General features: G+C 39.3%; 1 protein-coding gene across 14 annotated transcripts in view; it reads left to right on the top strand.

Moving 5' to 3' along the window:
• The window catches only part of MCF2L (MCF.2 cell line derived transforming sequence like), a 156,777-nt gene that overhangs the window by 108,985 nt on the left and 26,725 nt on the right, over positions 1-21,067 (top strand). For 13 of the 14 annotated variants that reach the window (XR_002044396.3, XM_039549736.1, XM_019282894.3 and 10 more), the window contains 3 exons: positions 9,699-9,789; positions 19,866-19,985; positions 20,793-20,909. Coding sequence is in view for 13 of the 14 variants with exons in the window: in XM_039549736.1 (XP_039405670.1) it covers positions 9,699-9,789; positions 19,866-19,985; positions 20,793-20,909 (328 nt within the window). In the remaining variant the exon portion in view is untranslated. Of the gene's footprint in view, positions 1-8,913; positions 9,066-9,698; positions 9,790-19,865; positions 19,986-20,792; positions 20,910-21,067 lie in introns of those variants that run through there. The other variant, XM_019282899.3, reaches the window with a different exon arrangement.

Raw genomic sequence — 21,067 nt, 5'->3', positions numbered from 1 at the left:
GTTATTTTTAACTATGGCTGCATTCCCTCAGCTTCTCTCCCCCAACAGCATAAGCTTTTTGGAGCAGAAAGAAGGTCAGCATATATGATGGAATATAGCCAGCATTACTGTCTTCCAATCCATCATGTCTAAGGAGGAATTGGTGAAAGTGAAAGAGGGGCTGATTTGAGGACCTAAAGGAGCACACGAGTAAAGAGGAGATACAGGGACCAATCAAGGAAGATACTGATGCCCATATCTTTGAATCTGAGTGGGGAAATAAAAGAGAAATATGGCTTGTATGTTATATAAATTGGCATAAATATTTTAAAATAAATAAGGTGTGTACCAATGCTCTCCATTTGGCTGAGGAACACAAGCAGTGCTTGAGACAGAATTATAAGTAAATATGTTTGGATTTGTATCTCACAATTCCAACAGACCTCCTTCTGTGCAGGATAAAGACCTCTGGTTGCTTTTGGGACCAAGACTGGATGGCAACTCTCCTGTTTGTCAGTGAGTTGGCATTTGCCTCATTGATAGAACATCTCTGATAGTGGCCCATCTTGCTTGTGGGTTCTTGGTCTGCTGGCAGATGCACTGAGCTGTTGTTACCATGGTCCTGTGAGCTGCTGTTGTCACAGTCCTGGTGACTGAGGAATTTTCATATCAGGCACTACACAAAACCACTTGTGGCTGTCTGGCCTACAATCATTGTGAAGTTTGGATGAGAAGTTTGGATGGAATTTTGAATTGTTAGTAACCCCTTAGACAAAGCTCTTTGAAGTTGCTCTCATTATTTTTTCTCCTATTTATCTGGCTTTCAAGATCTCCTGTCACCGACACAACATTATGTGTAATTATTCTTGCCTATGCTTATAAAGTGGCAAAAGGCATTTGTTTTCATGGTGTCACTCTGCCAGTCTGCATAATTCTGCTCATCTTTTCTGCTTTATGAGCAAATTATAACCACTTGCCTGTGAGGGTTTTTATTTATGCCACCTCACAACCCAACATTCATCTAAATTCTTCTTTGCCTGCTTGCTGAGAGATCCTAAAATGCAATTTTGGTTATCTGATGGTTCCCCAGTCCTGAGAAAATTGCAATACAGTGTGGTTTTAGACATGTCTGGGGCATGAACTAATAACAGCTGAGACCAAAAGTAAGCATAATAGGAAAGGAAAGAGAGAAGGTTTTCATCAGTGGTGCACTGGATAAGATTTTGGGAGAGTTAACTGGAATGTGGAGAAATATGAAAAAAAAGGTGCATAGCTGAGGCAGGGAAATGCATCAAATTTCTTATCTGAACCTTGTCTAATGATGAAGCTTTAACAGGTTCAGCTCCAACACAGAAGCACAGATTTTCTTAATTTCCTGTGCAGCTCCATCCGTTTCTGTGAAGGGAAGGCAGTAACTATCAAAACCAAAATAAAGAGAAGGTCTCAATGCTTTGGGTTTTTTAATGTGCATTTAAAAATCTATCTATTCACAGAATTTCAGTATAGAATTAATTAGATTGTAGAATAGTATGTATGTTGTTTTTTGGGGAGTGGAGGAGAGGGGAAGAAGTTTTTATTTTCAAAATCAGATTCGAAGTGTAAGCATCAATAAGAAAGGTGCCTCCTTGTTTACAGGCTGTGCTGCTGCTATGAAGTGTGTTGAGTGAAATGCAGCTGTTAGTGCCAAGAGCTTAAAAGATAATTTTTACTTGCCTTTCAGTGATTTTAGACAGACCACTAGAGGCTGCACTTGTATAACAGCACTTCTGGCTGTCTTATTTTAAATTTCTTCTGCTGGAATTCCTTCTCTTTCCTATATTTCTTCATGAACAGTGGCCAGCCTTAGTTTGAGCTGGGTTGGTTTTGCCTTCTGCAGCTACATTTCATTGAGCTGACTATGACAGGGCCCAATAATCAAATAGAACAAATTCTTCTACATCAGTAGCCTTCTTTCATGTTGAAGCACAGTACAGGTTGCTCTCGAGTTAAACACAGTGAGTAGATGGCAAGATTTTTCCCTGACTCCAGAGATTAGGGTATGGAGAGTTAGGTGCAGTGTAGCAACTTCCACACCACCAGGCACCAGCTTTAAATTCAGCACCTCAGGAAGTTTGAGGTGAGCCTGTTCCTTGGGTCTGCTCTGGATGATTTTTCAGGGAGATAGAAGTGATGGAGATGTCCTTCCTGCACTTCTGCACTAGCTGACTTCTTCAGTGTTTTCAACTGAAGAGATATACATTACACAAACTAAAGCCAAAACAATTCCACCTGAAATGATAGAATTAATGTATGAAGTTGTTAATCATTGCATTCCCTTTTCTGCCCTATATGCAGTGCCATGTACCATAAATAGAGTGCACCTGTAATTTCTGATTTTTCTCATAACTATTGCTGGAATAAGAACTGATTACAGAATGATTACAGAATGATTACTGATAGACTGATTACACACCTCAGCTGAAAGTGATTCTTGTAGGACTCTGAACTGAGATGTCACAAATGAGTATCACCATAAGATGTCAGGCCCATTGTTTGAGTGGGAGCCAAAATATTGTGCCAGTTTGCTTTAGGGGCTCAGGAGGTCTGCTAGGTAGCCAAAGACCTTCGTCTAGGTGTTCATGAATGCTACCTTTGTTAGGGACAATTCTGTCCTCAGATTTGTTCAGTATTTTTGCCCTCAGTTAGTTATATGTCTACATCTGTGGCAGAACTTGGCACCAAAGTGCTATTTTCTGTCTAAGTGATTGAATGCCATGACAGCAACATGCAGTTGTATATACAGCAATCTTTTGGAAATACGTTTTCATTCTATTTATTTTCTTGGGAGATGGTTTCTTTGCCACTGACATCTCAATTACAATGCAAACCCCAAATTTTCTGTTGTAAAAATAGAAAATATCATTTTAAAGTTTGCTAGTTTAGAGCAAGTGTAGTTAATGGGAAGGTATTACTGTCCAGCTTTCAGAACACTTCCAGCTTGTCTTAGGGGTGTAATCGCTTTATGATTATGTATTATATAACTTCATTAGTATCAAATGTGATAAACTGCAAGTTCAGAATATTATTTGTAACATTATGTAACTTTATAAAATGTTACATTTGTAACCTGTTACAAAGGATTATAACATTTTCATTTGCCAGGCTATTCTTCAAGAAAGAATATTCTTCAAAAGTTAAATGCTTTTAAGTACTAATTTAAGTGTAGGTTTTTAGAAAATTCATTAAGTAAGGTCTGAAATAGCAGCATTACAAAGCAGTATTCAGCTTAGATACAGTGTTAAAACCTACAGGCTCACTTTATAATTGAAGCTAGGAAGTTCAATGTAAGAACTCATATGTCTGGTTTATTGTTCTTTTTCAGTTCCTGCTGTCTCTAAATTGTCTTAATCAGAAACCTTCTACAGTGAGGCTGGGTTCTTCGGGCTATAAAAGCCTGCAATATCTGAAGCTTTCAAACTGTAGCTTTGTGGAGTGTGATATATCATCCTATTTTCATCATTTGCTCAAGAAAGCACAAGTCTGCTTTCTTCTCGATAGAGATGGTGGCTTAAAATGTTAAATCCTTAATTTTAGTTTTACTTTCGATTGTGAGAAAGAAGCTGTCATAAGATCAAAATATTTAAAGACTAGTTGAGTACAAGACATTTAAAAATTATTAAGCAGCTTTTAAACATTTTAAAATTAGGGGTACATGCCAAGTTTTTGGTTTTTTTTTGGTGCTTTTTTTAAAATACCCAGCTGGTGGATTTCTTTTGGAATGAAGTGGATAAATTGGCCAGTTCTGAAACAAAGTAGGCTTTACAATAACGAGTAATCAAGAATTGTAAGAAAATGAAACTGCTCTAGATATAAATACTGTTTAGTGGCTGGGTACAATGCTACAGCTGAGTTTTCCTTCTTTTTTTTTTTTCCCCCTTTTTTTTTTTTTTTTGGTCAAATTCATAACCCATTAAATTCTTCTGCTCTAGGAAAAACTGCATTCTCTAGGATGTAGCTAATGATCACACTGAAGTAGTCTGGGTTACCCTACATAAGGGACAGAAGGGGAGGAGATGTGCAGCAAGGCTATGCCAGGTGAATTGTTCCTGCCATTTTTCTTGCTGGGAAACCAGCATAAAACTGGTAATGTGAAATGTCACCACAGGGCTTAGCTGAATTTTTTTTCTTTTTTAGTTGCTGAACTGGAGATTTTTATCTTGATTTGTTAATGCCATTAATATCACACTCTTCACTATATTATTTGTCTTAGAGCTTATAAAGGCCACTAAGGAGGTGACTCTTCTCTGCTTCCATTAATTGCTGGGGCATTCTTGGTTTAATTTTTTTAATGCGCGAAACACTGATGATTAAGAAAGAATTCTTGTCTCCCCTTCACTCCCCAAGAAATCATTCCTAGCAGAAACAGGAGAGATGGAGAAGTAGTCTTTGAGGTGGTTCAGGTTCAGTCAGTTGAAGTGTCTCTGAAAATGGAGAATGCAAAGTTTCTCTGGGGAAACAGTAACCTTGCTCGTTAAGTGTCTGATTTCCAATGGCCTGTTCCTAAGCTAAGTGACCAGTGATGAGTGGGTGAGCCAATTCTAGGTCCTTCCTACATAGGTTTACAGTTGCATGCCAAAAAAGATCAGGATTTATGAGGTGCCCCAGACCTCACATCTTTTGGAGCAGTGTGTGGGTGTCACTGATGCACATCAATGGTCAGTGACAAGCTGCTGTGGGTGACAAAGCTTTAAGATAGGGTGGTACCAGAGTTCTACTTATAATACAGATTGCTGCAGACATTGCCTTGGTGCTTTGCTCAATGCAGTAATTCTTCATGGAATGTTATTGAAGTCCTACTATGGAAATAGCTGTTCAGCCCTTGAGAGCAAGAATTTCTAGTCCATTTGTATGCCGAGGCAGTTGAGGTAGGGAACAATCCTGAGTGTAATGTAGGCCAACTGTTTAATAATAAAGCTATAAGACTGAAATTCAGTTTTAAATAACTGGACTTACGTAAGCTAAAATGCTGTACAGAATTTCAAATGTGAAAAGGTTTGATATTTTCAAGTCTCTGGGATGAACGCAAAGATTTGCTTTGTTTCATTTGTAGCAGAGATCAATGTATACTTACCACTTTCATACAGCAGTGTAGAAGCAATAGGAAATTGTTTGTGTAGCAGTTGTCACCACCCATACCTTGGAGAAACCAAGGATCTTTCAGAGGACATTTGTGTAATTGCTTCCACATACCCCAGAGGGAAGTTTCTTTCCACAGTCCTATGTACTATTAGCTTTCCCACCCTTTCCCCAAGTGCATGAGCTAATAAATCTTGCAAACAAGACAAAGAGGGAATGTCCCCATAATCTAAAGCTGAGGAGTCACTAAGAGGAAAATTCAGTTCCTGCTTTACAGTCTATATGGAAAACTGGCTGCTTGTTAGGCAGGTAGTTCAACCTCTCTGTCACCTCCTCCAAATGGTTTTACACTGGCTCCCTAAGACAGAGGGAGAGGACTGAGCAGGAAGTCTACCCTCTGCTGCATTTACTCCTGTCCTCTGTGGCCCTGCTCCTCTTCCTCCACTTTCTACCTTTCTAACCTGGCCTCAGTGAGTTTGCTGGACACATTTCCTGCAGAGCAGGGATAGTTTCTCTGCCTTTCTAAAAATGTTCTGTTCTTTGTTCTGGTCAATAAACAGAAGAACAGTGCTTATCCCATGATGTTTTGGGTTTTTTGTTTTGGTTTGGGGGGTTTTATTGTGCGTGTATTAGGAGGGAAACAAAGGAAGGAAATACTAAATTTGAATTAAAAGCATATATAAATTATGTTTCAGAAAGTACACCGGATACAAGTTAATACATTAAAGACAACAAAAGTCATGAGGGAAATGTTAAGAAGCCTGAATAGACAGGTGCTTCTGCTAACGTTTTCCAATGTTTCTCACTGTAAGGGTTGGTTTCTAGTCATATAAAACTCCGCCATATTTTTTTTCTATTTGTGAGGTGCCAGCTGATTTTATGGTGTAAAGTTCAGCCAAAACATCTGAGTGGTTCCTAAGATGCCAGGGAAAAAATTCACCATGCTTTTCAAACATTGAAAGAATTTTTTTTTGAGAAGCTCAAGTGTCTACTTCCTTTGTGCAAGGACTCAGACTTGACACTTAGAAGAATGATGGTTTTTGTGTCAAGAAAGGACCTTGAGAAAAATCTGCCTAAATCCCAGGCCACAGATGCTCAGTAACTACTCAACCCTTCTGTCAAGAATGTTCTGCTTCATCCTGGGGCTGAGCAGGGGTTCCTCTGTGGTTGCAGGATGAGCTGCTCTAGAGTCAGGTGTGCTACCAGGGTTGAGAGCAGGAAGGCTGTGGTGTGGGATGTGAGTGTCACCTGTTGACCAGCAGGCAGTGCAGACAAGCTGCCGGACTCCACAGGCAGGACCACAGCTGAGGAAAGTGTCCACCCAAGGGAAGATATTGGGAGTTTGAGTGGGACATAGGGTACAGGGAAACTCAGGTGGAATATGAAGGGACTGTGATAGTCAGAAAGGAGTGAGAAACAATGTCATTTGTCCTGACAGTTTAAAATTAAAAAGAAAAAAAAAAAGACTTTTTGAACTGTTCTGGGGACAAGGAGTGATGAATGAGAGAGACAAATGTCGGTGGTGGAGACAAGTTTATTGGAGAGTGATACAGAGGCATGAGAAGATGTGAGCTCAGCTGATGAGTACAATGCCGCTGGACCAAGGCAGGGGAAAAGGCTTGATGAGCAGGACAGGCTGTGCCCATCAGAGCATGCCTCTGCTGAGACACAGAGCACAAGCCAAAATTCATTTTTCTCAAGCACGTGGTGGGGTAGGGGAAAATCAGTGGCAGGATAAAATGTTATAAATGTGGCTGAGAGAGACAGGGACAGCTGGCACTCACAGTTAAATCAGGAGCCAAAGGGAAAGTGAGTATGTGCTTGTTGCCAAGCACCATTCATCCTGTGCCCTAGAAGAGAGGAGGGTATTGCAAGGTGTCTTGCAACTCCATATGCAGGTGCGTGTCTGGCAGCAAAGAGAGTTCAGTAGAGCAGGGGTACATTGGCAAACAGGCCTGTTTTCAATATTTACTTTTCTTGAGTACATGACTTTGTTGTCTTTGTAATGTTCTCAACTTTGTTGTACACAATGTCTTAGTTTGGTTTGTTGCTTCCTGCCTATGACTTGCTGGAGCTGGATCCCAGACTCCAGAGCCAGGCCTTTGCAACAAGGCACTGTCGTCAAGATAACAAATAATTTTCCCACCCTGATTGATTTGGAACAGGGCATTTAGTTTTTTTTTCCCAGCAGTCTATATTAATGGAGTGTTAACAGTTTAAGCCAGATGCTCCAGACTTTGCCACCAGGTCTCTTCTAGGCAGCAGTGGGGAATCCTGGCTTTTATGTCTGAGCTTGCTGATTCATGCAAGCAGACAACATATTTGATCCTTCTATTTGATCCAGTGGAAAAAGAAGGTTGGCTGAAGACACCTTTTGGGCTATCTTATGTGCTTTTCTTTGTTAATTCTTCCACTTAAGTAAGCCTTGTCTTTTTATTTTTCCAGGATAATGATATTAAGCTCTGCTCATTGTCAGGTGTTGAAGCAGGTGATTAACTGTGTGGAGCTGCTATGTAGATCATTTCTGGAATCCCAGCTGAGCCTGTATTTTCCTGTGCTCCTAGAGAGAAATCCTACTAATGCTCTTTCAGAGGCTTTAATTTTATTCATATTGCACTGAAACATCAGTAGTTTCTTGAAATATATACAGATGTTGCATTTAGGTACTCTGAGATTATGCTTCCTCTGTATGGAGAAATTTCGGGGCTCCTGGCAACTTCTACTGAGCATGGAAAATAGCTCTTTGCAAGCCTTAATACGCTCCAAAATCCACACTGACTCCTGTGGGAGCAGCTGTAGCACCCTTTTGACTCCATGCATCCACATTAAGGCTGTGTACCCAAGGAGTTTGTTTTGCTATCTGATTATTGTGGCACATGGTTGCTATTATAATTTTATTTTGCTCAGTCACTAAAGGTTAAAATTGTGAGAACCTTAAATGGGGAACAGGAAGAGGCTAAAATCAGTCTGGATTTCTCTCCTCCTCTTGCCCTTTAAATAAAGAAAAAGAAGATGGGAAATGTTAGTAAATCATGGAAATTTACTGTAGTGGGAAGCATATTGCTAATATAAAGCCCTGTTTGTCTGCAGGGGTTTTCAGGCTTACAAGGCAAGTGCTCAGATGTTGTTTATCAGTGTTGTCCTAACCCAGAGGCAAGAGTTAAGTAATGTGCACTGAATGTGGGCAGTGAGGATCGTTTCTAATATTCTGCTGTGCTAAAAGGACTGCTTAACTTCTTCTGAAAGAAAGCAAGGGTTCCTTTGCCTTTTTAATGATTATTCTTATTTCCCACTAAATAGTATGTCTGTAAATTTGAGAGATACTGCATTTTGTAAAAGAGAGGGAATAAACTGTGAGTCATGTTTAAATTTGTAATTTTGAAGAGTAGCTTAAGATGACACATCTGGGTACCTGTGTTCTTCATCTTCTTAAACATCCTCTTATCGTTGTGCTACTGACATAATCTTATAAAGCAAAGCTGGTGTTTCCATGATTCAGCAATCTTGAATAAAGAATCCTGACATTCTGTTGTGTTGATTTTTATTTTTTAAGATATTACCATAACAAATTGATGCACAATATTTCTAAATGTCACACAGTGCCACAGCAGGCCTTGCAATAAATTATCAGGATTAAAAATACAGCACATATACTGAAAAAGGACCAAATAGATGAGAAAACAATAAATCTGAGCCTGTCTGCCTTGTATTTGCCTGCTGTTTCCATTTTGATTGCGATTGGCTGGCAAGGGCTGCTGCTGGCATTGCACAATTGGCGTAGATGGGGAATTACAAAACAGGAGCATATCCCTTGGTCAGGGCTCGGTAGCACATGCAGCTGAGCACAGGCAAGAGAGAAAGGTCACCCGTACGCCAGGATTGGAGCGGAATCTCTCTCACAGATGTTTCCATTCCAGAGAAGCGCATCTGAGCTCGTTGTTCTCATCTGTGATCAGAAGAGTTTAAATGCTGTAAGGTTTATTTGTTTCAGTGAATGTGAAAATGCACCTAGGAAGAAGTTTACAACCTGGAGGCATGTGAGAATTTCAGATGCGTGGAGCAATATCATGGAATGATCAGAAGGATCTGTGCTTTTAAGGAGTTTTAAATATCAGAAGGATCTGTGTTTTTAAGGAGTTTTAAATATCAGTGAGGAGGAAGACAATTCAAACAGAAGGTTAAAAGCAGACGCAAAAGAAAAACAACTTTATTTTGATACTGAAATTATACTGACAGCACCATGAGGAAGGGATTGTATCAGCACCAAACAGTGGAGAATCAGTTGGTATTATTTTCTTCTGAAATAATCCCTGTGCAAGAAATGTAAATACCATCTTTTGTGAAAAAGAAGAATTCTTTATTTGAACACATTTTGAAACTCTGTGAAATGCATATGGGACTGCTGCATCTTTGCAATGGTGTGTAGTGTATCTTTATTTAAGATATTTATATGAAGAGGATTCTGCACAAAAAGGTCAAGCTACTTTGTTGTTTTGGGTTTTTTTAGCTATTTTGTAACTGCTTTTTTGTGTGAGGGAACCAGAAGTTACATTTGTATTTTTAACTAAACTTGCCTGTTTTCTTCCTTCCTCCTCCAAACTTAGTTTACGAGATGCTGGAATTGGATTTATTCTTGTCATAGATCGCAGACAGGACAAATGGACCTCTGTGAAAGCTTCCATACTGCGGATAGCAGTGAGTACTGTTTTAAATTAACTCCTTAGAAATATTTTTCTGTGTTGAATCTTCCTCTTACAAGTGCAAAAAACATTTTTTTTTTCTTCAACAATATCTCAGCTACTAAATGACACAGAAGGTATCCAGTAGGTCTTCTGTGTCCCAGCTGTCTTTTGTATCCCAGCTGACAGAGCATCATGTGTCTATGATGTGCTTTTAATGCAGTCTGCAGCTCAAGACATCTTCCCAAGTATGCACTTGGAGAGAGTGTGTGTGTGTGTGAATGTGAATGTCTGAGCACGCAGCTCTCCCAGGTGGGGACTAATATTTGCACGGTCACCCCATGCATCCCATAGAGTTTGGGTCCACTTTTGACTATTGAAGTGAGCTTCTGTTTTACAAAGAGATGAGGGTGAGAGTCCTGGTTGAGTCTAGCACTTGTGAAAGGAATACACATGGAAAAACTGTTCTTGTGATGTTTGATTTAAAACAAAGGTTACTTGTAAACAAGAAAATCTTACGTGCCTTCTGTGGTCAATCAACAGTACGTGCTCTTAGCTTTCAGTCTCCCAGTCTCCCTTTCAATTAATATTTCTAATATCGGAAAAAGAAGCTTAGAGGCTTGCCTTTTTTTTTTTTTTTTGCAGAAGTAGGGAAAGACAGATTCATGTTTATCATGTGCTTATTCTACTGTTGGTTTACTTGTTTTTAGTTTTTTGTTGGTTGGTTGCCTTTTTTTTCTTCCTCGCTATCCTTGCTTGAATTGTTAGTGTCAATAGTCTTTACTGTAAGGTCTGAAAAACACAGCTGTAAGTATCTTTTATTTTTTAATGGCTGAAAATTTTTGACTCTGTAAGATAAAAGTCAAATAAAAACAGTAAATGTCATTTTTATGTAGCCTGATTATGGCCAAAGAAGTTTTTGTTTATTATAAGTTAAAATGTATTTCTTTAAAGGTCATACATTACTCCCACTAGATGATGTTTTGTGAATGAATATAAAATGATATAATATTCTCACAATACAACTTTTTACACAATAGTTATGTTAGGAATGTTAAAACATTGAAAATAGATTGAAGTATCAGCAAAATTTGCTTTTGCAGCTCATCTTGAAATTTTGAGATGCAACATTGAGCAGATTCCAGTAGTGAAAACTGAGAGCAGCGTAATTTAGGATGATTGAAGAAAAAGGACTCTATCTATGGAGGTTGTGAATCTCTTTCAAAAGTCAGTGCTGTAGTTTCTGTTCAAGGACAGATAAGTGTTGCACAGATGATGGTCCTTTTATTTGCATAATTGGGGTTGTAAGGGTTAGGGAGCAACTACAGACAAGTTGCTTATAGCCATGATGATAACATTTATGGTAATGTTCCATCAGTGTGTGTTATTTTGCTTTGAAGCACAGTGAACAGAACTGAGCAACTATTCCCCATTATAAGGGATCTGCTACTGTCATGATGGTGTTGGTGCCTAAGGGATTTGCCCAGAGAAGGGTATTAAGTGCAGGAGCACTGCACAGTTGCAGTACTGCTCGTGATGGGTTATTTTGCTTTTTTCATCTTTTTGCATTCTTCTGTGAGCTTTTTTTAAAAAAGAAATCATGCTTCTTAGCTGAAGTCTAATCTGTTAAAGGCATGATTTTTTATATTTGCTTTTCTTGTTGAACAGCAACAGTATAGGCTTTGAATTGTACCCATGTATATTTATAGCAGTCTTCCTGTTGGGCTTCAGCAAGTCACATCAGCCCTGAACACTTGATAATTTTGTGTTCCTGTTCCAAAAGAAGATGTAGTGAAAAATTGTTTCTGTTGTCCTTAATATCTTTGCTATAGTATTTGATGTAAATGAAATCTAATGCATTTCAGCTGTCTGTTGTTTAGCAAAAAAATAAAGCAAAATATACAAGATACATATATTGCACCAAGTTAGAGAGTTCCTATTGATGGACAAAGATTTCTTTCAAATGGCACAGGGGTAACTGGAAACTTCAACTTATTTGGTTTTCCAACAGTCAGAGTTTTCTTTTGGTGGTTATGAAGCATCTGAGTGTTTCTTGGGCTATTGATCTCTGAAAGCCTGATAGCTCTGGCCGTTTTGGTCATAGAATCACAGAATGGTTTGGATTGGAAGGGACCTTAAAGAGCATCTAGTTCCAACTCCCCTGCCATGGGCAGGGACACCTTTCACTAGACGAGGTGGCTCAAACCCCGTCCAAGCCTGGCCTCGAACACTTCCAGGGATAGGAAATTCCCAGCGTCTCTGAGTAACATGTCCTAGGGCCTCGCCACCCCCACAGTAAAGAATTTCTTCCTAATGTCCCATCTAAACCTACCTCCTTTCAATTTGAAGCCATTCCCCCTTGTCCTGTCACTCCCTGCCCTTGTAAAAAGCCCCTGTTCAGTGGTTTTTTTTTTCAATTGCTAAAGCTCATTACTGTGTGTGAGGATAGGAGTCTCGTGTTACTTGAGAGGAGAGTTTTGGCTGTCGGTTTATTTGTTGTCATTTCTGCAGTGTCCTTTCTGCCATCTTTCCTGATTTTTCTCTAATCGTCCTGAGGGAGTTGACCCTCTTGACTTGTGAAATCAGAAATGCCATCATAGGGTGCTGTGCCCATCACTAATACCCTGGCAACTGCAGGAAGTGTATTTGTAAGCACTGAGCAGCTGTTAAACAGAAATTCATACTAGCATGTATTTTTTGTTATTATTTCTTGTTATTTTCAAGACTTTTCACGCACAATGTTTGGTTGGTACTAGTGGATGTTGGAAGTATGTTTTGAAACAAAACTAACAAAAAAATTTTTGTTTCAGGCTGAAATTATTGTGGAAAATATTTCTATATTACGAAAAATTTCTAAGTTTCATTTTTCCTTCTTTGTTGGGGATACTTTTCTTTTCCTGGGGCAGAAAGTGAGCAATGATGAGCTGAATCTGTATTTCATGCTGATACTTAAAGGTTGCTGTAGTCAAGACTCTGGAGATGAGGTTAACCTATTTTTGCAGACATAGTGGAAGGTCAGTGGCTGCAGTGCCTGGCCTAGAAGACTGCTGCTGCAGCACATGCAGTGCAGTGGGACTAAGAGCAAAGCCAGAGGCCTGGGCTGAAAGATGGCCCTACTTTTCCTGGGATGCGACAGAGATTGTGGCAAGAACATGCCCAGGCACACAGACTTTGCTATTGCTTTATTCTACTTGATGAAGTTGCAATGGACAGGTGGTTGGCCCAGGAGGTTGTCCTTAGCCAGCACAAGACTTGCAGACTCTTTGGCTTAAGAGATGCTGCAAGCAACATTATTCTTTTTATTTTTCACCTGATTTAGCTGAAGTGAAGTTATTAGCCTAGGAAGAATCTGGCCTACTGGGATAGTCAGGCTGAGAGGTGAAGTTCTGGTAGAGACTCCAAGAGCCAAGTTTCATGTTAAGTGTGAAGTCTTGATAGCAAATTGCCATGTTGTTAGAGAGATAGTGGAATTTGAAAGTTCTTACAAGAAAAATACTGAAGTTAGTAGTTGCAAATTCTTCACTCGTATTACCTTGTTGTTTGAGAATACAAAATTTTTTCAACTTTTTGCCCTGTCAGCTGCAGTGATTCTTCTAAATTTGTATTAGAATGTCCTGTTTTCAGTTAAACACAGTATTCAGAGTATACAGAGACATACAAGACTTTGCTGAACCTTTTAGTTCCTGGGGCTGGGCAGTTGGGTAGTCTCATGGATAAGTGTGCAAGGAGGAGCAGTCATGGTAAAGCAGCTCTGTATTGTCCCAGCTGAAGTTGGGTGAATGACAAATGCCAGAAAAATTGATTCTCTTGTCCTTTCCATGTAGTCAAAAATTACTCTCTTTTTTTCCCTCTTTTTTTTTCTTTTCTCTCCTAATGTTATACCCAATCAAGCAATATTCAACCCACAGTTGTAGGGGCAAGGCTTTTTACTGATCAGTGTGTTCTGCGATTTCACACTGCTCTCTTCATAGTTCCAGTATATTTTCTTAAAAAAAATGAAGTCTATGTCATTCCATTGTATTAGTCTCTTGTCCTGTCATCATTGTCTTCCTCCATCTTGAGGGAAAGGTTGTAGTGTGAACTCACTCTTTTAGACAAACAAAAAACTGCACTCAACATCATTAAACGTTTCACCATAGCCATCCATCAACCTCATATTGAAGGTCCAGAGGAAATAAACTTCCTTGGTGCATAGGGAATAACTTAACTGTGAGCCACTGCTCTTGAGTCAGCAGTTGGGATGGAGGTTGCTTGGGGGTGGTAGTGAGGAATTTTTATCCAGTTACAAAACTTTGCAGCCCTTTCTAAATGAGACAAGAGATGGGTTTTATTCAGCCTCCTAGAGAAGAAGTTTGCTTTGTGATTTGCCACCGCTAACTAAAGATGCATTGCATGCAGATTTCATGCCTTCTGTTTCGGACTGCATTGTCCAGAGCCCATTAATTACTTTGAAGGTTAGGGCCAAGACTGCTGGCTGGCAGGAAGAAACCAGAAGCCGATGGAGACACCAGAGTGCTTATGTTGGACTCAATGATCTTGGAGGTCTTTTCCAACCTAATTGATTCTTTGATTGTGTAATACCAGCCTAAACCTTGCAGGAGTCAGGCAGTCCCATTTTTGTGCCATCTGGAATGTTATTGGTTTGGCATCCAAGGTGAGAAACACTGAATTGCAATAATCCAACTTTGAGTTCCTTGGCCTTGTTTGTAGAGATGTTAAATTTCTTAGTGAGTTCTTGGTGTAGAAAAGATACGTTTCATAAGTGGTACCCCATGAAAGGCACTATTTCATATTTATATGGAATAGGTATTTCCCATCAGCCCAGTTTCTAGTTAGTTCTTTGCATCATGTCCTGAAAACTATGACACTTAACACTTTGTATGGCTTAAGTTTGAAAATACTGCTCTTCTTTCAGCCCTGGTCATGATTCTCATTTTGCTTGGGTTCAAGACAAGAACTTAGCAGTATGATGAAGCTGGAACAGTATTTGTATTAATTTTGTGGCTGTTTTTATGAATGAGTACAGTAAATGATAGATGAGTAAGTTTATTTTGAGATCAGTATGGTTTTGTCTGATTTCTTTGGATGTTTTGAGACTACTACATATGCAGGCACTTTTGCAGTTATCCTTGTGTAGTTAGCCATTTTCCTTTATATTACAGATTTTTTTAATATGTAAAAATAGAGAAGTGAGTCACTTAAGCTCAGAGAGCAGAATCATAATGTCACAAGCATTAAACACAGCTCTAATGCAAAACAGCTCTATGTTTTTAAAACTAGATTTCAAGCTGCTCTTTTTAGGAATTGATTTAATTCAAGACTCTTTCGTGACAAAAATTCTGTGTAAGGCACTTCTTCATTCTAGCTGCAAATAAACAGTCTCGAAGAAAAATAGGTAAGCAAGTATTTACTAGCTCCTTTATATACAGAAGTATTTTAGAAAGAAGTGCTCTGTGGCTTATGGCATACTAGTAAGTGCAGAACGGAAGACACTGCCACAGAGTTCGGTAACGTGGGTATTTTGAAGCTGTTCATAAAATGAAAATTAGTGTTGTTCCAAATATTTTAAGACAGAACTACTAAGCTGAGTCAAGTGTCAGCTCTTTGACAGCTCACGTGGTTACAATATTTCTGCAAGCTGGTTTAACTTCAGGGTCAGTAGTGGTGGTACACACAGCCTCTCTGTCAGTAATACTCTGTGAAGAACAGCGATACTTAGGGTTATATGCAACTAATATATGGTGCAGAGGAGGCCATGAAGGTGATCAGAGGTATGGAGCATCTCTCCTGTGAGAACAGGCTGAGAGAAGTGAGATTGTTCAGAAGAGAAGGCTCTGGGCCAGACCTCACCGCAGCCTTTTGGTACTTAAAGGGGGCTTATAAAATAGAGGGACAGTGACTTTACACAGTCAGATAGTGATAGGACAAGGGGGAGTTGTTTTAAACTGAACAAGGAGAGACTTACATTACATTTTAGGGAGAAATTCTTTACTGTAAGGGTAGCGAGGCACTGGAACAGGTTGCCCAGAGAAGTTGTGGATGCCTCAATCCTGGAAGTGTTCAAGGCAAGGTTGGATGAGGACCTGAGCAACCTGGTCTGGTCGAATGTGTTCCTGCCCCTGGTGGGGGGTTTGGAAACAGATGATATTTCAGATCCTTTCCAATCCAATCCGTTCTGTGATTCTATAATAATTTGATTTTACATTTTGCCCAGAACTCAACTGGGTTCAGGCTCTCTACATTTTCCCCTTTCCAGAAACCTGGGGCATGCAGTGGAAGGCTCCCCATCCCTGAGAAACAGAGGCCTGAAAGCAGGCAGGTCAACCTGCTCCTGAGAAACTGGTTTTCTGGAGAATTTAAGGTTGTTCCTTATTTTTTCCAGCCAGAAAAGATTCCTCCCCATGTTCTAGGTTCAAGGTACTTGTAGGGCAACAAAGATCTCGGTGTATTGGAAAGCTTTGATTCTGGAGCTGTGCTGTATGCAAATTGCTGCTTTGGTCAGATTTCATTCAAAGCTGATAACAATGTGCACATCTACATCTTTTTCTGTGTCTTTGACACTGACCTGACTGGATGAGAAAGTGAAAGAGATGAACAGATAGAAGATTAATCCCATGCCTGTCATGAAATATCAAACCAAGGATTAATGTATATATGGGCTGGGGTTGGGGTCTCCTAATTTTTGTAGAGATGTGAAAAACATAACCTCTAGTCTCTTTTGCATTGACATTAAATCTGATAAATTCAATATTTGAGACAAGATGTTGGGGGATCTGTTAATATTAATTAATCTAGTAAGGAAAGACACTTGGAGAAAAAAAAAAAAAACAGTTTTTGAGCTTACAAACCCTTCAACAAGTCTCAGTAAGGTTCATTGACTTCAGTGAAACAGTCCTTGAAGGCACTTTATTTGATAGCACTGCTAAACATAACATGAATATTTTTTGGTGTTTAACATTTAGCAAAGCATTATTGAGAAGTCATTGTTTGTTGTCTGGTTAGCATACAATGGCTTCAAACAAATATGCTGCTGGACTGGAACAGAGAATTTTTGTTTTGTTCCAGTGTTCAGGGTGAAGTTGACTGGTCAATGAAGTTCACAGGCATCTACAGAGTATCTCTTACATCATAGTATTGTCTCTGCAAGTCACCAGGGCTTTAGCAAAAAAAGTTAGGAAAAATCGTAGTATTTTGGCAGTGCAGATACAACCTTTGATAAACTGTAATAGCTGGCACAAGTCCAACATTGTTTACTGTAGTACTGCTTCCCATTCTTGTTTCACAAAAATCAATTTGCAGATTTGACTCCTAGCCACAACAAGGGAAGGAGACATCGTTTTTTAAGACATGAGGTTTTTTTGAAGAAAAAAACCAAAACCAAATGAAGACAGACTAGTGGAGACAAGTGTTGTGGTGCTAGGTTTAGTTTAGCAAGCTGCAGCTTTCCCTGGGAGCTCAGTGGAGTGTTTAGGGCAGTGTGACCATTTTGCCCTCTCGTAGTCCACTTCGGACGGCTCCGCACTCTTGCTCCAGCAGCTCTCAGCTCTACAACACAGTGACATCAAAGGAGGCGAGAAGGGTCCCTCCATAAGGGTTTCAGAGGACCTTTAATGGTTACACCTCATCCCTGCAATCCCCAGAAACAGAGAGACCTCGTGATCCCGGTGCAGGGGGGATTTTATCAGGGGCTCAGGGGCGGTACATGGGCGGAGTTGGGGTACAGGAACCAATAGGGAGAGCCTGAGGGAGGGGCCAGGGCTAGGGGCAGGGGAAAGTGGGGGGGGGAACAATATGGGATAAGAAAAGCAGTGAGTAAACAGATCACCACAGACAAGTTTATACTGTAGACAAAGTCAAAGTAATTTAGAATTTGAGCTTTTATTCAGAGAGAAGGAAAATTTCTGTCAGGCCTTGAATGGAAATTCAAGTGATACAAGACTGTATTGACTTCAACAGCATCATTTTGGGTTGACACACTTGAGATGGAAAATAATTGTAACGCATATTCTCTGTTTTCATTGAATTGAACACCATACTTAATTTCATCATGCAATGAAACTCTATTTCATAAGAGCTAATACACAGTCCAGAAAAATTTACTATTAGATTGCGTTTGGGTATGGCTGTTTACTTCCGAAATAGCCTAAATGTCACAAAATCACTGGTTGGGTTGGGAGGGACCTTGAAAGACCATCTGACCCAACTTTCCGTGGGGAAAGGCAGCCTCAAAATTACCTAGCACCCTGTCCAGTGCATTTCCCAGCACTCCAGGTAAGGCTAAGTGGGTTGCAAATATTCACGACCACAGACAGTATGTCAGGACAACATGTGGTGGGGTGGATATCTCACAAGGAGGCACCTTGTTTTTTTCAAAATGTCTTGTCTAAAAGATATTTCTTTTATCATTTTTATTCTGAAATATTTGCATTGCCACTGGATAAACGTCACATTTTGGAAGTTAAAGGTAAAAAGTAACAGCTGTCAGACTGAACAGTGCTGTTACACAGGCACAAAATAAATTGACATGTCTGTTGAATCAGAGAAGTAAATGTGGCTGACATTCTAAAAGGCTTATCGAGGAGATTTAATTAAAGAAATTTTTTGTCTGCTGTTGCAATGTCTCTTAAATAAATTAGTGGGTTTGCTTTGTATGGTAATTCATAAAAAACAGTAAGAAAAGTATAATATTTTCTTTTTCTTTTTAATACAGTCAGAAATTTTCTATGAAAAGTTTTTCCTCTGATACCTAAGGGTTAGTAACTTCACAATCTATACTAGTTTTAATGAACAGTGTACTTTTTTAGTGAACTTTACAGCAAGGCTGAGGAGATAGTGAGGCCACTCAGAATTACCGGGATTCTGTTCCCAGCCCTCAGACTCCTTTGGGACTGAAACACTGTACTTTCTAGAAAATTTGGACATCACTGAAGTGGAGGTAGATTGAGAATCTCAAACCTTTAAGGTTCCTCAGTCAAATTGAAGCCTTGGTTGTACACTGAATATCTGGGAAACCACAATGAATCTGTGAAGTTTTCCAGAAAAGTGTTAAACTACTTTTCACTTTAAGAGTTCTTCATTTCTAATGCTAAGTACCTGGAACCCTTGGAAACCTCAACATTATTATTAAATTACTCTTCAATCTTCCAGATACTAACAGTTCCACTAGGCTTGGAACAGAGCATAGCATAACAGCTCCTTCAGTCAGTGGGGCTTTTTTTGTTGGCTTGCTTTCTTCCCTCCAGTAAATCAGTTTGCTAGAAAAGTGAAATAATTTCCAACACTATAATGAAGAAAATTGCATACTTAATCATTATAATGATCATTTCTTTAGTGAATTTCACTGCCTCCCTACAGTGGAAATACTGAATAGAGGAGAATGTTTCCAGCAGTGGCTAAATGCCAAATATGCAAATCTCTGCCACAGTAGAGGTTGATTTTTGATAATTTAATGCTTTTTTTTGTTTGTTTCTCCTTTCTTCTGTTTTCCCTCTATCTGTTGTAGGGCTGGGAAAGATCCATGAGATTGCTAGTTGGAAGTTGATGAGAAAAACAGAACTGAGAATTTTTATGCTTGATTTTTATTTTTGTCAGCCAAATTAAAGCTTATTTCTAAGTTACTGCCTGAGAAATTCATCCTCTGTGGCAAAGAGTTGTGTAGGCAACTGGCAAGTTAGTATATGCACAAATTAGAAATTTGTTGTTAGGTTTTCATACAATAATGGAGGTTTCTCTTGGCACCTTCTGTTAAAGAGAAGATGAAGTAACCATGAAAGTCTTGCTGTTAAAAAAAGTATTAAGCCACTGCTGTTTGTTCATTAGCCTCCTTGGGTAGGTTGTAATCTTAGCTGAAGAGCAGTACAAGCCAGCCCTGAAAAAAATTTATTCCAAGAGAATTGATTCCCTGTTCCCAAAGACAAGTAAATGTCTTTTGAATGAAGCTCCTTGTACTAGCCATGCAAGAATATGATTGGTCACCCCATTATGGGAGGCCTTTGATACAGTTAGTTTGTGGTTTATCAGGGGCTTATCGTTGTTCAAAAATATTTTCTGGAGCTGAGACACAGAAAATAACAGGCTAAACTTGCTTTGCAGGCATCTTTCCCAGGAAATCTGCAATTAGTCCTCGTGCTGCGCCCAACGGGATTTTTTCATCGAGCTCTCTCAGACATTGCTTTCAGATTCAACAAAGATGAGCTTAAAATGAAAGTACCTGTAAGTAATGCTCTGTTTTCACTTTACGACCAGGAATTTGTAAAAGTACTTAAGGTAGCCAGTGAGGACCAAAGAAACCCCAACAAAAAGCCATGCTTAGAGGCAGTTCTAGCAATTTTAGCTAATTCGTGGTGGTTTATTCTTGAAAGAGTATGTGAATTTTGAAGTGGATGCATTTCCCATGGACAAACGCTATGGTTTCTGTCATTTGAGCAAACACGCAATGGATGCCTGTTGTTAAATTGCCAGTAAACCCACAGATTGTCCTTTTGTTTGCAAGTGTACAGCATTTCTATTTTAAAATAAAATTTGAAACTATATGAGCTGATGATATAAAAGTTGTGCTTATCAGATGTAAATTTCAAGGGTGAAAGATGGTCTTTAAGAAAATTTCCCCCCATCTTTCACTTATTTTGGGGAACTTGACAAATCCATGTAGACACTGTCGTTCTCTCTTGCAGACCCAGGATAACAAGGGAAAATGAACAAGAAATGGATGTTGCTTTTAGAAAATAGTCAAGTATGGTTTATCAAGATAAAAAAATCTGGCAGTGTTATGCTGTATAATCCATAAGCTTTTTTTTAATGTGCCTGGTGCCCATGCTCATATTCAGTCATTTACATTTACATCGTCTTCAACTGAAAGAACTGTTAAGTTTGTTTTCTATACCCACAGGAAACAGTTCCATCTCTCACTTTTATATTAAAATGCATCTTCTTTGTCAGTGTCTGAAGGATGGGGCTTAGAATCCTTAAGAAGGGACTTGTCACCAGTGATCACGTTCACTTTTTTCTGTCCTGCCGCAGATCATAATGCTGGGCTCAGTATCAGAACTGCAGGGTTACATTGATAAGACACAATTAACAGAAGATCTTGGTGGCACCCTGGATTACTGCCATAGCAGATGGCTGTCCCGTCGCACTGTAAGTCTTAGGTTTTGTTTTAACTTTTCAGCCTAGTGGACCCTTCTGTTTTATACCCTGTCATTTATAAAACAGATTCCAAGTGATGCAAGTTGACTTGCTCAGTGTGAGAAGATGTTCCCAATGGTACTTAGTCATCTTAGAGAAATAATATGAGT

Source organism: Corvus cornix, chromosome 1, assembly GCF_000738735.6.
Source record: "Corvus cornix cornix isolate S_Up_H32 chromosome 1, ASM73873v5, whole genome shotgun sequence".
NCBI lineage: Eukaryota > Metazoa > Chordata > Aves > Passeriformes > Corvidae > Corvus > Corvus cornix.
This window is presented reverse-complemented; position numbering and strand designations above follow the sequence as displayed.